The 21,419-nt window shown below is 35.9% G+C and overlaps 1 protein-coding gene across 5 annotated transcripts in view; it reads right to left on the bottom strand.

Annotated features, from left to right (window-relative positions):
• Positions 1–21,066, bottom strand: part of LOC579262 (inositol polyphosphate-4-phosphatase type I A) — a 59,226-nt gene extending 38,160 nt beyond the window's left edge. For 4 of the 5 annotated variants that reach the window (XM_030980287.1, XM_030980284.1, XM_030980285.1 and 1 more), the window contains exons 1-4: positions 20,933–21,066; positions 11,051–11,145; positions 8,961–9,453; positions 373–525 (exon numbers count right to left, since the gene is read on the bottom strand). In XM_030980287.1, coding sequence (XP_030836147.1) covers positions 373–525; positions 8,961–9,153 — 346 coding nt within the window. In that variant the 5' untranslated portion in view covers positions 9,154–9,453; positions 11,051–11,145; positions 20,933–21,066. The remainder of the gene's footprint in view (positions 1–372; positions 526–8,960; positions 9,454–11,050; positions 11,146–20,932) is intronic. The other variant, XM_030980286.1, reaches the window with a different exon arrangement.
• Positions 21,067–21,419: the final 353 nt, after the last annotated feature.

Below are 21,419 nucleotides of genomic sequence, written 5' to 3' on the forward strand. Positions count from 1 at the left end.
CCAAATTCGCCAACAATTTGATGGCAAAATGTTACTTCATTGTATCATAATGTGAAACAGAGTGTCATTTAGGACATACCAGGTACTTCTACATAGATTTCCCACCCAAATGTCTTTGAAGTCAAATATTGATAAAAGAATACATAATTTAGGTTTTCTGTTATATGCAAAAAAACAAAATTTGTGTATTCTTTGACTTCAAACACATTTGTTTTGAAAATCATTGCAGAAATGTGTCCTAAATGTTATCTCCTTTCACATTATGATACAACTGGAGTGAAATTTTGCCATCAAATTTGTCATCCCAATACTTTAGAGGGGCTTTAAACTAAATGAATAGAAAACAAGCTCTAGGGTTTGAAGAGAACCCACCTAGAGAGAAGGCATGTGGTTTGACCTCGGCATATTCCTCTTTGATAAAGCACTGCTCAAGTACGATGACCCCTTGAGGCTCCGGGAGGAGGTTACGATCCTTGAAGAAGAAAAGAAGATTACCTCGTAGTCTGCACCATCTTTCACTGTAATCTGTGAGAAGAATCAGATTCAAGTTTGAAGTTTTTTTGTTCCAGGGAAAAAAATACACGGGGCTCAGGGTAAATTAGCTCCCAAAATGCCCAAAAGAGCCCCCGAAAGTCATAAAAGAGCCCCCAAAATTTGCATAGAGTTCAATGCAAAACAAATTAAACAGTGTTATTTTCATGCAAGCAAGCGTGAAAAGTAGCCCCCCCCCCCCCAATTTTTAAAATATTTTTTTCCCCTGATTTGTTCCACATTTATATAAAAAACAATTTAATTTTTATAAGCGATTAAAGCGTAGATTACAAAATAATTTAAAGTATAATGTACGGAAAATAGGTACAAAGTTTCAAAATATATGGATATGACAGGCAAGGTAAAACAATGTAAAATGTGGGGAGCCTAAATGAAAAGCATAGCTTGTATGTAGATAGGCTCTCGTCCTGAGTAATATAATAGAGTAAGTCTGAATTAAAAAGGAATTATAGGAGGCGAAACGGAGTAGTATAGTATGAGATTCTAAAGACGTATACAAGGAGAATGAATCTGAGAAAAAAAAATAGAATAAAGAGTATTAATGAATGCATTATTCATTCATACTATCTTATGATTGAGCATAACTTCTTTTGCGAAAAGAAAATAACAGTCATGGATTACACATAACGTGACAACCAATGAAATAGAAAGGAATGATTTCAGATTACCAAGAAACGTTAACTAGATAAACAAATTGAAAAGCAAGTTGTACTGTACATATCACAATAGGGGAACAGTAATGAATTCAATTTATTTACTGTTTTGCTATACAAGTATGTTTTGATGAAATCATAAATATACACAACTTGTCATCAAATACACAACACCTTGGTTTTAAGCTTAATCTAGATGGAAAACAACATACACCGCAAGGTGCAAATTTAAGAAAGTCCATTTAATAACGCATGTTTATCTAGTTTTCTCCATATCCCAGAATTTGTTCACATCTTTATTTTTTAGTATGTGTTTTTTTTAAGGAGATTTACTCTTTTGGACCATGGGATAGAACATACACACAGAACATGCACATGGATTTTTTTACAACTTCCTGCACAATAAATGGTTTGAATTTCCTTTAATTTGAGTCCCATGGAAGATAGCCAAGTGTGAGGTACAAACATTCCCTAAAACACGTACAAATGAAAATAGTTTCACAAGGGCCTCTAGATAGAAGTCGGTCAAGGTAGCAAAAATTTAAAACCTAAAATATGCAGGAAGAACATTCTACATGGACCTTTTTTCTATCCTTAACAAACATTTGTAGAGTAAATAATAATACAAATAAACCACAATTGTATAGCCATGCCAAAACAAAAATAAGCAAAGCGAAAATAGGTTACTGAGTTTCTTTTATCTGTTTAACATTTTGAAAAATGTGTTCTAAAGGGCATTCTTAAAATTATGATTAATGTTTCTAAGAGAGTCAGGGAGGATATTCCTTAAAACTGGGGCAGTGTGGGCATATGAACATTCACCATATTTGCTTATAAATGTCAGAATAGGAAGAACAAATCCTCTTTTGGACTTGCGTATTACTTGATTTAAGAAAAAAAAAAAAGATTCAGAGTTTTATATTCAGAATAAACAAAACTCTTCTTCTAATTATAAATGGCAATAAAAAGGTGTTGGCAATCATTGGTTACTTATTTGTCACATTTCATATCATTCATAACATTATTTGGTTTTAATACAAATCAGTACAAAAAGTTCTAAACATTGAAAAGATAAGGGAAACCTTTCTGCAGTTTGTTCAAATGCACAAAATAATTTGAAATGGATTAATTTTCCACTTTTTGCACCAAATGCAAAGATTTTTGTTTTTGTTTGTTGTTGTTGCGGCAGGATGAGGAACTTGATCATGTATTCAACACTTGGGTTATCAATATCAAACCATATTATCATGATTCATATATTCAAATAAATAACTTCCTCATACAAAGTTGTCTTTAGCTGCTGGTGCTGTGGATCATCATTTTCATAAAAACAGACTTCATACCCTACATAGTACAGTACAAGTAGGTTAAACTAAAGGCTCATCAACAAATACTATGATAAGATCATAATAGATGTTTCCTGTTACGTGCGACTGATCTACATTAAATGGGTAATGGGTAAATTCTTTAGAAAAAACTAATCTAGCCTGTACAAAATAGGATCATTGAGTTATCTAGTGCTATTAACAGCTGAATTCCAATACTAAAAGTGAATCATCAATAGTTTTTGTTTGTTTTCCAGCTAATAGAAAATTAGTAAAATTACTGCATTTACAGTGTACTTCTCTTCTTTCCCTTATTTATATGTAAAAGCGTTTATATTATTTCGTCCCGTGAAGATTAAGGTCAATTATCATAATGCCAGCCTGCAAATAATTCTGAAATGTGATTACTCTAGTACTCAACAAACCATCTAGGTTTGAATTGCGTAATGCACACAAGCATGGGAGACCCAAATTAGCCAAAAATTTGATAGCAAAATTTCACTCAAATCGTATCGCAATGTAAAAGAGAATGTTGTTTAAGACACACTTCTGAAAAGATTCCCCCAAATATTGATAAAACATTACATAATTTGGGTTTTCTGTTGTACGCAGAAAACCTAAATTTTGTATTTGACTTCAAACACATTTGTTTTGAAAATCCTTGCAGAAATGCGTCTTAAAAACACCCTCTTCTATTCCCTATATTAAAAGCGATACAATTTAAGTGAAATTATGCCATCAAATTTTGGGGCTCCCAACACTTTAGAGGGGCTTTAACAGATCCTTCTAACCCTAATACATGCAATAGGACGGCTTGTATCAGACAGCATGGCTTGCATATTTCTACTTGACCTAGAATTAAGATCTTTCCTCTAAAAGGATTAATCAATTAGCGAGTGTGGACCTATCCCCTATTCCTGAAGTAATTAAGTCAAATCTAATTAGCAGGCACTTATAACTTGGCTCTATAAGCAAAGTAAACACAAATTTCAAACCATTCCCCAGTCATGCATATTTCACAATTAGTATTGGTATTATGGAAGGACTGTTTTACTCTGGAGCTTTATAAAATAATATTTTGGTGATTTAGGGCCCAGCACTAGCAAATAGAAATAGGCATAATGCTATATACAGGGTGTACATGCACTCTGGTCATGCAAAATTATACAGGACATTTTATCTTTAAACAGAATACTAATTCAAATCCCAATAATACCCTTTTAATTTTAATCTATGGTCAATAATAGTATGGAAGGCATAGAAGACACTTGCTTGCAATCATTTGCATGGCTAATACTCTTTTTTTTAAAAAGTTTCACAGATTGATCCAAATTGATAAAATTTCCCATACATTGTTTATGTCTGGACGTGCACCTGGCATCCTACTGATTAGCTGCAGTTCTTCCAAAGTTTGAGGAGGGAGCTCATTTTGTACATTGATCTGTTTAGTCATGAAAGAGAAGTCTAATGTCTGTGACTGATAAGATTAATTATTAGACAAATACTTGAACGATGTCTAATTCCTCATAAGAGCTCATAATTATATGTCTAACTGATGAGATAACAAACTTCTCATAAAAATGGACCTCAGTTTGTGAAGACCAGATTTAGGTACATGTAGGCTGTTAAGTTGTAGCTCTACATAAGCTGCACATGTATTCTGTTAGCAAAAACTATTTTTCTCACTTTCCAGTGTTTTGTTGCAAGTTGCTATTTGCTAAACAACTGCCCATAAATACAACGAGAAGCCCAAATAAAAACAAAACACCTGCAGAAGCTTCACCAATATTTTAAGTGTAAATTATGCTCGTTCTTAAAACATTGGTGAATCATTTTGATTTTTCGTCACACAACTCTAGCAGCTTCCGTGTGAGCTGCAACAAGTGGCGCATGCGCACAACTCACCCCCCCCCCCCCCCCCCCCCCCGCAAAAAAAAAGTAGTGTAAATGGCCGTAAAATTATTTTAAAAAAAACACAATGCTTTTTCAAAATGGTTTGAGGGCTGTGTAAATGGGCCATTATGCATATTTTTTTAATAAACATTATTAGTTTGCATTTTTATTGTTGACCAGTGTATAATTCATGGCTACAGGCCAGATTCTACCCTCTCAAAGAAAAGCAAAAAAAAAAAACCTAAAAGAACAAGGGAGAATCTGATTCACAATTGAACAATGGATTTTTCTGCAAAAATACGAAGTTGTGAATACCAGCTTAAAGATAAAGACCAGTTATGGTCATGTGATTGCATTGTGAAAGAAACGTTGTGGAATCGATCAGAACAGGTTGATGATCTAGCATATAAGTATTGGTGTGTACTGCAAGGTTCTGGAATCATCAAAATGATAAGAAATTTGGCCCAGTCTTGGTAAAGTTACAGGCACTGTACACAGAAAGATGTATATGGGACTACGCGACACGTGCACGATATCTATCAGGTCCTAATAGATATAATAATTTACCAAATATATCAATTAGTAGGCGGTTTGTCAGCAAAATTTGTATCATAACGTAACAGTTAAAACATATTCTTTCACATGATTGGTAATACATGTAAGAGCTTCCATTTCATTTTTTGAAACAAGCACAATAAAATACAGTAGGCTTGCGGGTGCACCATGTGAGAGAGAGGGAGGATTGAGGAGTCCTGAAAAGGGCTCTCGGTAATCTTTCTTGAGGGTTTGTAGTCCTGAAAAGGACTGTTGGTATAGTCTTGAAAAAGACTGTTGGTTCAAGACTATAACAACAGTCCTTTTCAGGACTACAAACCCTCAAGAAAGATTACAGAGAGTCCTTTTCAGGACTCCTCAATCCTCCCTCTCTCTCTCACAAGGTGCACCTGCAAGCCTACTGTATATCTACATCACCATGCAAGCCGATACTTACAAGCAGCATCTAAGTACAATGAATTCTGTTAAAAGCAAACAACTGCATGTACACAGCTTTCAAAGCATGAACATAAAATTAATGTGTACCTAACCATTGTACCTATGCAGGTATTTAAAATAACGATGAGAAAAACCATAGCCTGCTGGGGGCCGTTTCTCGAAACCAACTCCACGACAGTCATATCTTTGTCCCCGACCTACGGAGATGTCATGAAGCGGATAAACCGTTTCACAAAGCCATGACAGACATGATATCGATATATCGCGATACCAGCAGCTCAAGAACATAGTCTTTGTCACGATCCATTTGATTTATCAAGAATAACCCAAAACAAGTTTTGGGGCTAAAATTGTTCAAAAAGAAATATATACATATAAATTCTCCTAAAATATATAATAAATAGTGTCATTATCATATTTACATCATCAAACGATTTGCATATTTCTGTAAAGATTCTTAAATTGAAGAAAAACCGGTGAGTGTTTTTTTTCGACAGTCGAATCAAAAGTTAGTTGAAGGATACCGTAATGTGATAGTTTATCAATACATACTTTTTTGTTTATTGTGACGAGGAATTTTAGGCAAAATGTCTTTTCTCAGCCAGTTTTTATTCTAGAGTCTCATAAATATTCGTTATATAATTGATTTGATATTGAAAATATAATTTGGAAGAAGTAATTAGAGAGGGAATAATAATGCACATAGGCCCCAAAGGTATGACGGTATCCTAAGAAAAGACTATGGATCGACTATGGAAAACGGTGTGTAACATTCTTACCTCTCTTATTTATATGTTATAGTTTAATGATTTGTGATTTAATGTTTATATTCAGCTTTTTAAAGTTTCTGTATAATTTGTATTCTCACTTTTGTACATTTGGATTTCGCATCCCAGAGAATTCCGTACCGAACTCGTCTATATTTTTCTCAAAATGATAGCGGAACTAATCGTCCATTTCGCGTCCCACGGAATGGCAACAAACTGACTTGTGATGGCGCTTTACAGCAATTAAAAAGATATGACAGGTTCGGAGCAGTGACAACTCGCTTGTCGCGGAAGTTGTCGCTCATCTTGGCAAAGACGGCTTCGTGAAACACTTAGCTGACAAGTTGCGTGACAGTGGCGAGATGTCGTTGATCTTGTAGTTATGACGGTTTCGAGAAACGGCCCCCTGTTTTCAGATTTGGAATTACAAGACAATTGCTTTTGTTAACATCTCGCATGACACTAAACACTAGCAAATTGCAGAAGATCTTTTAAAGTGAAGTTGGCAAATTACAAAGGGAAGGATATGTGTTAAGGATGGTGTAAATGAAATAAGGAAGGTACTTTATGTTAATGATGCTATTAATTTACGAAAGAAATGGGTTTGGAATTCTTTATAGACATGTGTATGAAGCCAAAATCAGAGATAAAGGCCTGCATGATTGTAATTTAAAAAAAAAGCAAAATACACGATGGTCTACATATTTACAGAAACCAAGTGATGATACCAATAAGCAAGGTTTCGGACAGTACAACTGAATGTTGAGCTCTAAAATTCTTACTCTAGAATCCAGATTCTTCAATTCTTCATTTTCATGGGTAAATGTCAAAATGTCAAGAATTTGACGAATTGTACTTTTCACATTCATGAAATTGGTACAAATAATCAGCATTTTTATTAGTCTGGACAAGTAAGGCAATGTGAATAATGATCTGTACATATTTTTGTAAACCAATTGGGTGCTTTGTGGTGACACACTGATTTAAAAAAAACATCACTGAATCTATTACCTTGCCAATAACAGTGACTTAGATATTTCTAAAGGTTTCCTAATATACTATAAATAGATCTTAAAGGTATAGACCAGTTTTGAAAACGCCCCCCTCTCAAAAAATGAAATGGAAGCTCTTATTTTACCAATCATGTGAAAGAATATGTTTTGACTAATACCTGTTGATACAAATTTTGCTGAGAAACCGCCTACCGGTACTAATTGATATATTTCGTAAATTATCATATCGATCTGGCCTGGATAGATACTGCGAATGCACTTAAACATTGAACATTTGGGGATATTACTACTGTTTTGCAAATTCAGGTTGAAGTATTGCCATCTAAACCTCTGAAGGCAATATTCAAACAATATTGAATGGATATTTTGCACCCAAAACCCTTGAACTGCAATTTTACCACTACCGATCTATATCTTTAATGATGATACATAGAGAGCAAAGAACACACAACAATATTTACAAAATTATTGCCTTGAAACTAAACAAGTGAGACAAAGGATTGAACACAAATTACACAATGCAACATTGACATGCCTATCCATGCGAAGCTAAACTAATGTTGTGCAATGCCAAGCAATGTAATAGGCTAAAAGCAATGATCAGTGCTAGGCACAATAAGCTAGTCCCATTCACATAAGATGTGAAAATGGTTCATTACTGTCTATAACTATCAAACAAATGCTATGACAGGGGTCTGAAAGTAAAGACAACAGAGTTCCTCCTTATCTCTGCCATATTCTCAAGATTGTTTTGACATGTCTATTTTGTATAACTTGCCAATAAAAAAAAAGTGTATCAGGGCAAGATGTGAAATGACATTAAATATGAAATACATCTATCATGCAAGTAGGGCCATCACATTCAAGAATAAGTATTGACTCTAGAAAGGGCAAGTAAGAGAGGATGTGGGGATAGGTGGTTGGGGGAATAAACATTCAATCCACGCTGATATACTCTTCTAAACAAAATTCAATTAAAAAAGTGCTCTTTGTGAACAAAATTAGACATTTCAAAAGTTTCTTGTCTAAGAGCTGATGAAAGTAGTTTCTTAATCTGTAAACCATGTACAAAAAGATTTAATTTTGGCTTTGGACTTCTGTTCTATTTTTAAATTGTTGAATGTTTCTATTAACTGCGGCTCAGCTTTAGACACTTGTAAAATCTATAATTACCAAGTTCGTTTGATCAACAGGTAGTCGGTAGACACAAATGCCAGCAAAAATAGATGATGTACCAGATAGAAAGAGAACTGCCAAATGTTGTTCTTTGATCAGTTGATGCAGCTCAGAATGATATTTATTCATGTTTTGCTTTATGTATCATGAGGCCTAAAAAAAAAGATGTTGTATTGCCCTTTGCGACCAACCCCCCAAAAAATTAAATCGATGGTCGGCTTTTTGATTTTTTTTTTTTTTTTATCGTTTTTTAGAAAAAAATGTATTAAGACATTCAAAACTGAGAAATATCAGCCCAAAGAGGAAATTAAAAAAAAGAAGAAAAAAAAAAAAAAAAAAAAAAAAAAAAAAAACAGATTTCCGACCGACTCATGTTTTGGCACCTAAAGGGCAATACAACATTATTTTTTTTAGGCCTTACAGATGATACTTTGTGTGTGTGGGTGTGTGTGTGATATGAAACTTAAAGCTCTAGAACAAACCTCTACTCCCACAGGAAAGGTAAGACTAGTAGCTAGGGTGATCCTCTACAACCCACAGTGCATGAATGAATGAATGCAGACCTCAAAGGCTAATTGAAATAATTACCCAGACCTTTCTTGCGCCAACCACCAGCATTGACTTTCATGTAGAGAGGTCCCTCTTTGGTGAAATACTTGGAGGGCTCCATGCCGACCCCTGCTAGCTCCTTCTGATTGAAGCGCATCTTGGGAGATATGTGGATCCCACTAAGTCTCCAATAGCTCCAGGTGGATCCCCGGTCTTCAGTGCTCTGTAACATCCGTGATCAAGGGGCAATCCAAAGGCTGGCGTAGCAGAGTTCCTGGGTTTCAAACAATTTCCTCTTTCTACGATTACATCTTCACGGACCGGAGAAAGTATCATCAATAACTCAGGAGCAGTGCCGAGTATCAATTTACAAGTTTCTGTTTCTGTACTTCAACAAAATTGAGTTTATGATTGCATCCATGAAGTATACATTCAGGTAATCTTTAAATCTTTAAATGATATCTTTATAGCAGGTCTCCATTTTTAATGTCACTAAATGCTTTCTCCTTCAGAACCTCTGCTGTTGATCATACTGGGGAAGAAAGAAGATAAAAAAATGAGACTATTACATCAGACATGCATGTACTGTAGGTGTGTACAGTTGTAGGCACAGAGAAATCCTGACTCAATTCTGGTTATTCTGTTTACATTCATCTTTCAGAGGTACGACAACTTGTATGTGTGTCACATTCCCGTATTTGCCGGCGTAAAGGCCGCAGTATTTTTGGAAGAGAAAATATCAAAAAGTTGGGGTGTGGCCTTTACGGCGAAAGAGTAAAAAAAAAAAGAAAAAAAGAAAGTCAATACCAGCACGAATTTGCACATATGGGACTACGAATGGTAAAATAACTATACCACTATGGTACAGGACATTTCCACACATTTTACCGACAATTTTATCTTGCAGTGTTGACATGAAGACGAAAATAAACGTCCTAACACAACATTTGCCGATAGATCTTGATCTAAGTTAGTGCCAATGCATTGCAAAAGAAAAGGAAGGGACCGTTTAACGGAGCTGCTACGAACATCCATCCGAAGTCGCCATTTTGTTCTCCATTTCATGCAGTTTCCCATTACACCGTACATTGTGGTAGGGTATATATCGGACACCAAATCTGCCTGCAATCACTTTTTTAGCTTAACTTCCAGTAAATTATAAGAATATTGATGAATTTGGTATCAGTTTGTAAAAAAAAATTGGTGTTTTCAAGAAAATTATGATTATTTTGTTTTGTCCGTTTTTTTTTCTTCCCTTTTTTTTTCCTCTTTGAAATGTCAAAGTTGGGGTGCGGCCTATGCGGCGGTGCGGCCTTATCGCCGGCAAATACGGTAAGCACACTTATAACTACCATAGAGCCTACATGCCTACAACATAAACCCAAGGCTGTGTACAACAGTGTCATGAGGAACCCGAGTACACTCCCAGGCTTACAAGCGAATATTCGAGTATTCGGACGCCATGATTTTTTTGAATTTTTTTTTTTTTAAATCTGAATTTTTTTGAATTTTTTTGAATTTTTTTATTTTTTATTTTTTTATTATTTTGTTATTTAAATTTTTTTTTGCCACCACCATACCACTGGAGAAGTATCCTAGATCCCAGATCCATTGCCGAAAACGCATGCAATTTTACTTCGAGTTGCAGTTGAAGGCACTGATTTAATAATAATAATAACAGTAAACAATGCTGTTTTAAAAACCAAAGATGGCAGAATAATCCATTTTCCTCCAAGTCCAAACAGAAATCTGGACATTTGTTCCCAGTTTCTGAGTGGTGAGTTTGACAGTGCTTGAGTTAGGAAACATTTTTACCGACGACACCATGCCAGCGGCCGCTGTCTCCCTGGCACGGGTAACTGTGGGCCTGGGATTTTTTTTTTTTTTGTTGCCGAATATTTGAGTAAGAGAAATTGTACTCGAGCAGTTGTCAACCGTGCGGGTACTCGAGCATTCGACTACTCGTCGTCGCAGCCCTAGTGTCAATGTTTGAACTGTGAAAGTTGAATACAAAATCAAGTAGGGGATTTCCCTATGCATACACAAGAGAGGTCTATTGTTCTGTTCAACGTGTTCAGTTTGCAAAAGCTCCTTGCCTTTCTGAAAAAAGAAAAAGAGGGAAAACTAACCTGCTTCAATAGTATTGTCAGTCAGTAGCCGACTATCTTTTGTAGCATCATTTCATGGCAGGGTTGCTATTCATCTTTCAATCAGTGGAATGTCCCTGCACATACCGGTATTAGGAAGAATAAAAGCACAATTGTAAGAAGGTCAGCATGACTATACTTCAATCAGAGTTTGAGCAAGTTGAATGTTTTGTTGTCACATCCTGTTCTTGACCTTCTCTCTCTCTCTCTGAATTTATTTATTTATTTATTTATTTATTTATTTTTTTTTTTTTGGGGGGGGGGGGGGGGCATGGTTGTTATTTGCTTTTTACAAATAAAGCCAAAAATAAAACATATATTTATTTGGGGTCATTCATAAGCATGTTCTTCCTTTGTATCACTACTCATTGTCTATGTTGTGTTATTTCTTAATGTTATGTTTCTAGAAATGAAATAAATAAATAAAAGAGGTGATTTCTTTTTTATATTTTGCTTGAATGGTACAAATTTCATAGCACTGTTCAATCAAGGCTTCTGGTGGAATGTAGCTGCAAATGTATGTGTTTAATACATTACTGGAAAAAAAAGGGTAAAAATTCAGTTAATTGCATGAAGAACTACATATTACATTGAAAGTCTCAGTTATTACTATTAGAATCAGCCAACTAAAAAAATAGCATAAATTCTATCGCTGATCAACATGAAAGAAATGTAACACTAGTCCTTCACGATGAACAACAATATCAAAGCAATGGATATTATTGCATCAGAAAGTTCTACATGCTTTGAAACTCAAAGACTTTTAGACTTTCAATACTTTCCTGGCGTTGAGTGGTTAAACTGCTCAAGCTTCAATATTGCTTCTAATGATGTTTTTTTGTTGCACAGAGAACTGTGTCTTTCTTTCTGAAATCCGAAATGAATACATGAGTAAGAGTTTTACATCACAAAAACAATGTTTGAAGCAAGATAAAGAAATGAAAACGGGCACTGTGATTTCAAACTTGTTCCATGAAATAAAAATAATAATAATAATAAAGATAGCGCTTTACAAAGTAAAAAATAAGCAAGTACAAGTATATTTAAATAGTTACAAGAACGAAATATAAAAACCTTAAACTAAAGACATGTCGCTAAGAGAATTGATGCAATTGAAAACTTGGGTTAAATTCAAGAATGGGAATTCATGGAAATTTGTGTATGCCACATCTCCGTTGGAAAAAAGCCTGAGTTATTTCACAAGATCCTGCAGCAAAGCCACTATCTAAAATCAGTATTGATATCCTTTTCCAGTCTCCTAGCCTAACATAGTGATCCTGAATAAGATAACCATGTATCCTAAACATATCAAACTAAATTAATGATATCCCTCGGTCTAAATCAGATATCACTAGAAATCAAATATGTGAAGCAGTATACATGTAGAAGGCAATGTGATGCATCATCTGTATTTTTCCAATGGTATACTACTATACTGTACATACTCAGTATGCAGTGACATATACAAATAAACAGATCCCTGTTGTACAGGTATGTACATGTATGTACACAAATGATCATACTAATTAACTAATACATTGTTTTTCAATACATGTACAAGAGGATTTTCACATCTGGTTCTAAAAATATACAAGTATAAAGAACAAATAATAACAACTTTGAACAGTGGTCATAGATAATACCCAGTAAATCTGGAATGCTCCCCAGGGAGTGGAGATTGTGCACACATTGTGTGCAGGCAAGCACTGAATCTAATGACCGGGGTAATGGTATATTTGTAAAGCGCTTAGAGACATTTGTATTAAGCACTATATACAAATTAAATATTATTATTATTATTATAACAAATTCAATCTGCTATCCATCAAATGGCATCTCACAATGTATGTATGCCTATAATGTACATCATTTTATTACTTTGTATGTAAGTCCTCATTTGTTTTCTGCGTAATGATCAGAGGCAAACAATGTATTGCAAATTAACATCAGTGCCACCACTGGGTGTCACTCTTGATTGACCATTTGATTTTGATTCAGTCTGGTGCTATATCAACTAGACCGTGATGGCTAGCTCCGGCTAGCTAGCTAGCTATCCAGGGTATTCAAGGTAATGATGAACATGTTATTTCCCCTAAAACTGTAGCTTATACAGGAAGTAATCCCTGATATTAAAGGTATTACAAAGTTTTGGTATAGGGTTATGTATTTGGTTCAAATTAACATATTGGAAGCATAATTATGCGTTCCTACAATATTCATTGATCGTTGTCGCAGTTGAAATCGAGTCTAAAGATATGAAATTATAAATAACAAACTCTTTATGTTGTATAGCTCCCTCTCAAGGTCAAAGTATTAATTTAGCTATGAAACAATGTTTCTTAACTAAAATCGACCGATTAGCTATTCCCGTTTGGAAATTATATATCACAACTACATAGTCTGAGATTTTCATGGTCGCAGCTACCATTGTACCGGCCATAGGCGCTATTTGAAATTTAACAAAAATTTACCAGGAGCACCGGTAAATTTTTATATTCAATTTTTCTCGAAAACAGTAGTGTTTTAGGGGCTAATTTTTTTAGTGCTTATAATACATCCACAGGGGCATCCAAATATATCAAAATTTTAAAGATTCACTATCCACCCAATTTTCAAAATTTCCCAAAACTTTGTATTACCTTTAAGTTGGTTTTAATAGAAGCGGACAAATGGGAGGATTAGGTCAGTGAAAATTTGAGCAAACTGTTATTAACAATTAGAGAATTATGAATTTTTAAATTTACAATCTATCAAACCCAAATTGGCAATTCAACATTCACTCACCTTTCCTCTCATGTTTCTGCTTCTATTAACCCTTTGCTTATGGGAACCTGGTGGTCCCTGTGTGAAGCCTATAGGACCTATACAATTCAGTAGTCAACGGGTTAAAACCAACTTAATAACAGGGTTAACTTCCCTAGTACATGTACATGTATGTGCATTGATTTGCAGCTAGAGCTAGAATTACGATGCTGAACATTTTCATTACCATCACAATATATTTGATTGAAAAGCATTACCTATAGATGTACAGAACAATGTTCCACTAAACTCAGTCAATGTAAACACAATCCACCATACATTTTACTGAACCCTGTAATCTTGTCCGATGAAATCCCAGGGCAGCATTGACACAGCCCTGCATAAATACATGTTCAATGCATGTTACCTATACGCTACCTACAATATCAAAATAACGTACCACTCAATTCCCAGCCGGTTACAATTATACTTTTTATCAAATCCTACATAATGAATGCCAACCTCCCTCCCCTCTTTCCACTCTCGATTCCCAACCTGTGAACGCTGCCAGTGCCTACCTCGAAAGCGGCCCACTGGGGAGTGCAAGAGAGCTGCGTATCATGCGAGACATCTCAACTACAACATCCTGAAGTACAGGCTGTTTGACTCCAGGGGAATAGTCAAGAAAGAGGAAAACCACAGTGCTCCTCAGAGACCATCAGGCCAGGTCGGATGCAGTGTACATGTATGCTACAGCATGAGAGTACACCTGCTGTGTGTGATGATGTCAAGAAAGTAGAGCACACTTGAACTACCGTAGCTAGCTAGCTCTCCTCTCCTGTTGCACAGATAGTAAAGGTGCAGTAGGAAGTGCCATGGATTGCATGACAGCTAAACCACTTCTTACAAAATAATATTTTTAAGGGGCTGCTGAATAGTTTGAAAGCTGAAGTTTATAATTGTTTTTTTTATTATGCACGGATGCAGAATAATCTGGTAAAAAAAATTATTATTCATTCATATATCATACACATTTTAACTTTAACAGGACAACATAACATGTATAAGACTGTTTAACACTAAATATTTATTGTGCATTATTATCAGCAAACATTAGAGAAATATGGCAAATTGCCTAAAGATTAAATTTAAGACCCAGTATACATACGTTTGTATAGATGTCCCCAAAATTAACAACCCCCCCCCCCAACAAAAACAATGTACTAGCTGTACAGTTATGTATCGGACTGATGATCCACCATTCTAGGGGCCTCCCACTCAGTATTTACATAGTCTCTATCATGTATTGTACATGTACATTGCACCATGACTCCATGAGCAAGCATAAAACATATATACATGTAAATATACTTTGTTATATTGAACCACATATGAGATCAATACATGCACTTTTGTACATGAATGTTGTTCGGAACCATAGTTCCATTAATAGTCTACATGTGATTGCACTGTAAGCATATCTCTACTCTATAATACCATGGTCAGGTAGAGATATTGAAGTGTACCTGTATTAAACGGTAAAGAGTTGTTTGTCCATCAACTTCATTGACGGGATAAGGAAGGAAGTGATTTCAAATATAGCACGCAAGGTATACACAGCTAGTGTGTCTCAGTCCTCCCTCTACACACTCAAATTACACTATTAGACTGAATATTATAATCAAGGTATAAATGCATGCCCTTATTACATTCTCAAACAATAGACCAGTTTACTACATTAAATGTATGCATACTGTTTGCGGGAAAGTTGTTCTTAACAATGTGTAACCTTTCCTGAGGCTTGCCCAACATAGCAACAAGTAATTTATGCAAACTGGATTTCAAGTATTGTAGTTCATTCATTAATAACAGGTTAATGGAATACCTTGTCGCTAGGTTCCCAGGAAAGAAACATCAATAACTTTAGTTTAAATATGATTATTAAGCCTACAGGTAGATCTATATTTGTCCTTTACTCATAAAATATGTGAATTGAAATTTGTTGACACTTTTAAACGTAAATATAAAAAATACTTGATGGACCTATATTGATATTAGCTACAGATTTTAACGGTTGTTAAATTCATTACATTTTACATACATGTAATTGTTATTTGTTTTACTTTTATTGCTTATTTTTTATATTTAATTAATTGGTCAGCCGCATATAAGGACCACCTCCTTTCTGGCTGCTACCAGCATTAGCAATTTGTTATTCATGTTTGTAAATTGACTCTGTGTATTTATGTGTTTATCTAGGTTAGTTAGTGTAATTGTGTGAAACTTTGTATACTACTTTTGTTTTTTTTGTTACCTTGGCAAAACAGTTGAATTGAATTGAAAATTGAATTGAAATTAAGTATTGGTGTAGTTAAATAACTCAAGTGACAACCAAATATTGGCCCCCTGTGCAGAATGTCAATTTGTGGCCAGTCTGCAAAATCAATTTTTTTTTTTAGCACAACACTAAAACAGACAATGAAATCTGGTGCAACCCACCCTTCCTCACTGTGTTCAAACTTCTCTTTCTGCTTAAAACAATATGGCACAGCTGATTAATTTTTTTATTTTATTATTTTATTTGTTTAACCTGTTTTGATAGGGCATCTACTGTAAAGATGTCATCAAAGACATCAATGACCTCATTTTTTAAAATGCACATCTATCTTTTGAAAAATATGAGGGAGGTAAATTCACATCAAGCTACAGAAGAGATCATGAGTTGGATGTCTTGACAAATAGTACCACTCTCAACATTTCTGCCACCAAATAACATCCATCTTTTAGACAGATTCATTTGAGCAAGTCAAAGGTATACTTTCTTTTAAAATGTGTTTACTAGATTAATAGTATTTATTGCATCTTTTATGAATGGCAGTTTCACAACTGAATTGCACATGAATTACACCAATTGAAAATATATACATTGTAAAAATTACAGAAAATTCAGTTTAAAATTATTTACCAGTAAAGGTACTGTACTGCCTAAATATCATAAACAATTAAAAAACATTTAATGAACATAATTTCAAAAAGATAATGTACAAACATAATTATATGCCAACATATAGACCAATACAAATTATATAACAGTTCTAATATTGCATTTGTGGGTATAGTGGTAAAATAATCAAGGATAGCGGCAAGAGCAGTGGTATGAACAGTTGAAAAGTAGATAAGGATCGAGAAATAATTGGTAAGAGAGATAGTCTATACAATTTATTAAATTTATATGAAAAAAGAGCCCCCAAAATTGGAAATGGAGCCCCCAAAATGATTTTTTCTTTCTTCCTCAGACAAACTCCTAGATCCTTGTTATATGATGTAAAAAATAATTCATTCAAGATTATTTCGTGACAGTAAGGCTGATAAATAAGCTTGTCGTCCTGGTTACTGGTTTCAAACAACAGAGCCTGCGATTTCCAGACCCTTATCACTAAGTTCGTCATTTATTGGAACAGAATCAAAGGAATGCAAAATTTGCCAATCTTTTGTCAATATTTTCATAATTTCACACCCGATTCCAGAGAAAATTCTGTCTCTGGGTAATTTCAGGTTCCTTTTTCTATTGGTGATATCAGATTTTCGAAATATTACAATTTTTTTTGAGATAGCGAACTTTATAGGTCACACGCCAACTATGGTCATACCACCATACTACTACTAGGTATGAAGGGGAAATCAAAGTTCGCGGAGATTTTCAAAATATTAAAGAATGTGATAACTGATAGACTATTCGATTCATGATTTCCCATATTTTAAACAAATTTAATTTGTTCATTTATTACCAACTTCTATCTCAGACGTACCTAACTCAAATCCGGCCATGTAAAATCAAGAAGGGTACGATCCGATTCTGCCAAGTGTGCAAAGCGGAAGAGGAGGACATCACACACTTCATAGCCAAGTGCAAACCACTCAGGAATGAGGAATCATCACCAGAAGCTGGTCGACAATCTCCACCACAGGGGCGTACAGCAGTCGACACTCGCTCTATTCAGTCCAAATGAATGAGACCTTCACGCGGGCAGTCCTACTTCCGAATGTTCTAACTGTCTGCCCTAACCAAAAGAACCTTCTTATTAATGCATCACTGTCATTTTTATACAATATCCACTCTGCTTGTGCTAATGCAATCGCTAATACACTTTCTACCTGACATGACAATCCTGCCTGCTATGTCTATGACAAACTGCAGTACCCTGGTAGCTGCTGATCTCCGATAGAGCGGAGGAAGAAGAAGAAGAAGAAGAAGAAGAAGGACAGCAAAGTTTTTTACTACAAATTGATTCAACAAGAAAGTTTATCGTCAAAGTGTTCCGGAGATATTGGAATCTAAAAATTCAATGTCTGATCGGCATGCGCACTGAAACTAAACAAGTCATAAAATGATAAAAACAACAAGACCTTACTTCGCGCACAGGCGTTTACAGCCGATTTATCACAAAATGTGATCCATCAAAAATAAGATACTTTCATAATTTGCAAGGCAAGAATATATGGCAAACCCGGACTTTAGTGCCCAGCTGAAAATCTCAGTTTATTATGGATTTAATATCAATAATATTAATTATGCTAATATATGCAAATATAAACATACCAAAAATTGATGATTTTTAATCATTTGACGTCATAAAAATCAATTTTAAGCCAAAAATAGCAGCGAAGTAGGGGATCTCCTCTTTGCTTGATGCGAGATACTAGCGAACTGAAATAACCGAATAAAAACTATGGTGAACTAAAAAAAGAAAAGAAAAAATCAAACCACCTCTGAAATTACCTTTGAAATGTTTATTAATTTTTTCTTCCGATATGCGCACATGATAGGGGCAGGTTGGGATGGGATGGGGGGGGGGGGGGGTGCTCAATAGTCGCCAAATTTGGGGTAAAAGGGCAACTGGCCTTGGGGGGGGGGGGGCTAAATTTATTATTTACTTATTTTTCTTTGTAATCATTTTTCTAATTTTTTTCCGGGGTGGCTCTTTTCTTTATTCTGCTTCTTCTTTCTTTCTCACCAGATATGCACGAAACATTGGGGGTTTGAAGAGATGACACCCCCCCCCCTTCCTGATGGGGGCGCCAAATTTAAGGGTTATTTTAATCTTTCTTTCTTTTTCTCTGCCCCCCCCCCCGTCCCTTTCTCCCTTTCTCTTTAATAGGCATGCACGCATCGAGGGGGCGAGTGGGATGGGATGGGGGTGCTGAAAACTCGCCAAATTTGGGGTAAAAGGGCAACTGGCCTGGGGGGGGGGGATTCCCCTAAGTCTTGAATTTATAAAGACAAGAGAAAGAAGGGAAGAAAACCATCAAGATTGGCACCCCAGTCACCAAGTTTGCGCCCTTTTTACCTAAAACTTGGCGCTCCTGCCGAGGGAGGGGGCAGGGGGGGGGGCTGGGGGAAGGATTCATCTCCTTAGGCCCCAAATGTTGCAAGCATGTCTCAAGAGAGAGAGAGAGAGAGAGAGAGAGATGAAGCAGAATTAAACGGCAAAGAAACGATACCCCCGCCCCAACAAATAAAATAAATAAATAAATGTGAGAATAAACAAATTAAAAAAATGGATAATTACCAATTGTGCGCCCTTTTACCCAAAATTTGGCAACTATCAAGCTCCCAGAAACCACCCATCCGACTCCCACCCGCCCCTCGATGCGTGCATGTCTATTCAAGAGAAAGCGAGAAAAGGGGGGCGGCAGAGAAAAGAAAGAAAGAAAGATTAATAAAAAAAATAACCCTTGAATTTGGCGCCCCCAGCAGGAAAGGGGGTTGTCATTTCGTGCAAATCTGGTGAGAAAGAAAGAAGAAGCAGAATGAAGAAAAGAGCCCCCGGAAAAAAAAAATAGAAAAATGATTACAAAGAAATAAAAGTAAATAATAAATTTAGCCCCCCCCCCCCAGGCCAGTTGCCCTTTTACCCCAAATTTGGCGAGTTTTCAGCACCCCCATCCCATCCCACTCGCCCCCTCGATGCGTGCATGCCTATTAAAGAGAAAGGGAGAAAGGGACGGGGGGGGGCAGAGAAAAAGAAAGAAAGATTAAAATAACCCTTAAATTTGGCGCCCCCATCAGGAAGGGGGGGGGGGGTGTCATCTCTTCAAACCCCCAATGTTTCGTGCATATCTGGTGAGAAAGAAAGAAGAAGCAGAATAAAGAAAAGAGCCACCCCGGAAAAAAATTAGAAAAATGATTACAAAGAAAAATAAGTAAATAATAAATTTAGCCCCCCCCCCCAAGGCCAGTTGCCCTTTTACCCCAAATTTGGCGACTATTGAGCACCCCCCCCCCCCCCCATCCCATCCCAACCTGCCCCTATCATGTGCGCATATCGGAAGAAAAAATTAATAAACATTTCAAAGGTAATTTCAGAGGTGGTTTGATTTTTTCTTTTCTTTTTTTAGTTCACCATAGTTTTTATTCGGTTATTTCAGTTCGCTAGTATCTCGCATCAAGCAAAGAGGAGATCCCCTACTTCGCTGCTATTTTTGGCTTAAAATTGCTTTTTATGACGTCAAATGATTAAAAATCATCAAGTTTTGGTATGTTTATATTTGCATATATTAGCATAATTAATATTATTGATATTAAATCCATAATAAACTGAGATTTTCAGCTGGGCACTAAAGTCCGGGTTTGCCGAATATATCATACAATCTGTTGGTACCATTTTTTACTTACAATTTTGAGGATATCTGCTTTCAAAATGAAGATTTTGAGACCCTTTGGCCTTATCGGCAAGTTAGTAATTTTTCGGAACGGACACAAATTACTGCAAAATTTGCCGTTCTTTCTTCAATGTTTTCATAATTTCACACCTAATTCCAAAGGAAATTTCGTCTGTGGGTCATTTTATGTTCCTCTTTTCATTGGTGATATCAGATTTCGAAATATTACCGATTTTTTTGAGATAGCAAACTTAGATTACGTGCGAACTATATGGTCACACAGCTAGCAGCTCTCCAGCGGCCAGCCCCACCGAACTTTCACGGAGCTTTCAGCCGGGCCCGGCCCAGTCCGAGAGACACAAGGTGAAAACTGAACGACTGTCATTGTCCTTGCACAGTACGGTATGTGGGCCTTTCAAGAAATTTAATATGAAGTTGACAACCAAATTGGGTACTTACCATATGGTGTCAATCAATGATCATACAACATAGCAAAGGTGGCGTATACTACACAGCTCGAGTAGAAAAACTAATAACATTTAAATTGGCTAGAGCTTTGAAAAGATCAGAGCGTATGATTGATTACGAGTCGTCAGAAAGTCCTTCCACGAACGTACGCGCGAACGTGCGCGCCCCTACTTGTTCACAAAAACATGATTTGTCTGGGCTTCTCATCGGTTCTCTATTTTGTTCCCCTTTATATATCTCCATCTCTCACTTTCTCTTTCACCTATCCTCTTATTGTTTCTCTCTCCCTCTTTCTGACTGCATTTGTTTCCTCTGTCAATCTAGCTCTAGCTCACTCTTTCTCTCAGCCTACATTCTGTCTACTTATTACAGTCTCTCCCTCTCCTAGCTCTCTTTAAATTGTCTCTACACTGAGACGTTGTATTTCTTTAATACTTTATCCATCTTTTCCCGTTTCTTACGCTTCTATACCTGGCTA

The sequence above is a fragment of the Strongylocentrotus purpuratus genome, unplaced genomic scaffold (genome assembly GCF_000002235.5).
Source record: "Strongylocentrotus purpuratus isolate Spur 01 unplaced genomic scaffold, Spur_5.0 spur5_scaffold_11, whole genome shotgun sequence".
NCBI classification, from domain to species: Eukaryota; Metazoa; Echinodermata; class Echinoidea; order Camarodonta; family Strongylocentrotidae; genus Strongylocentrotus; species Strongylocentrotus purpuratus.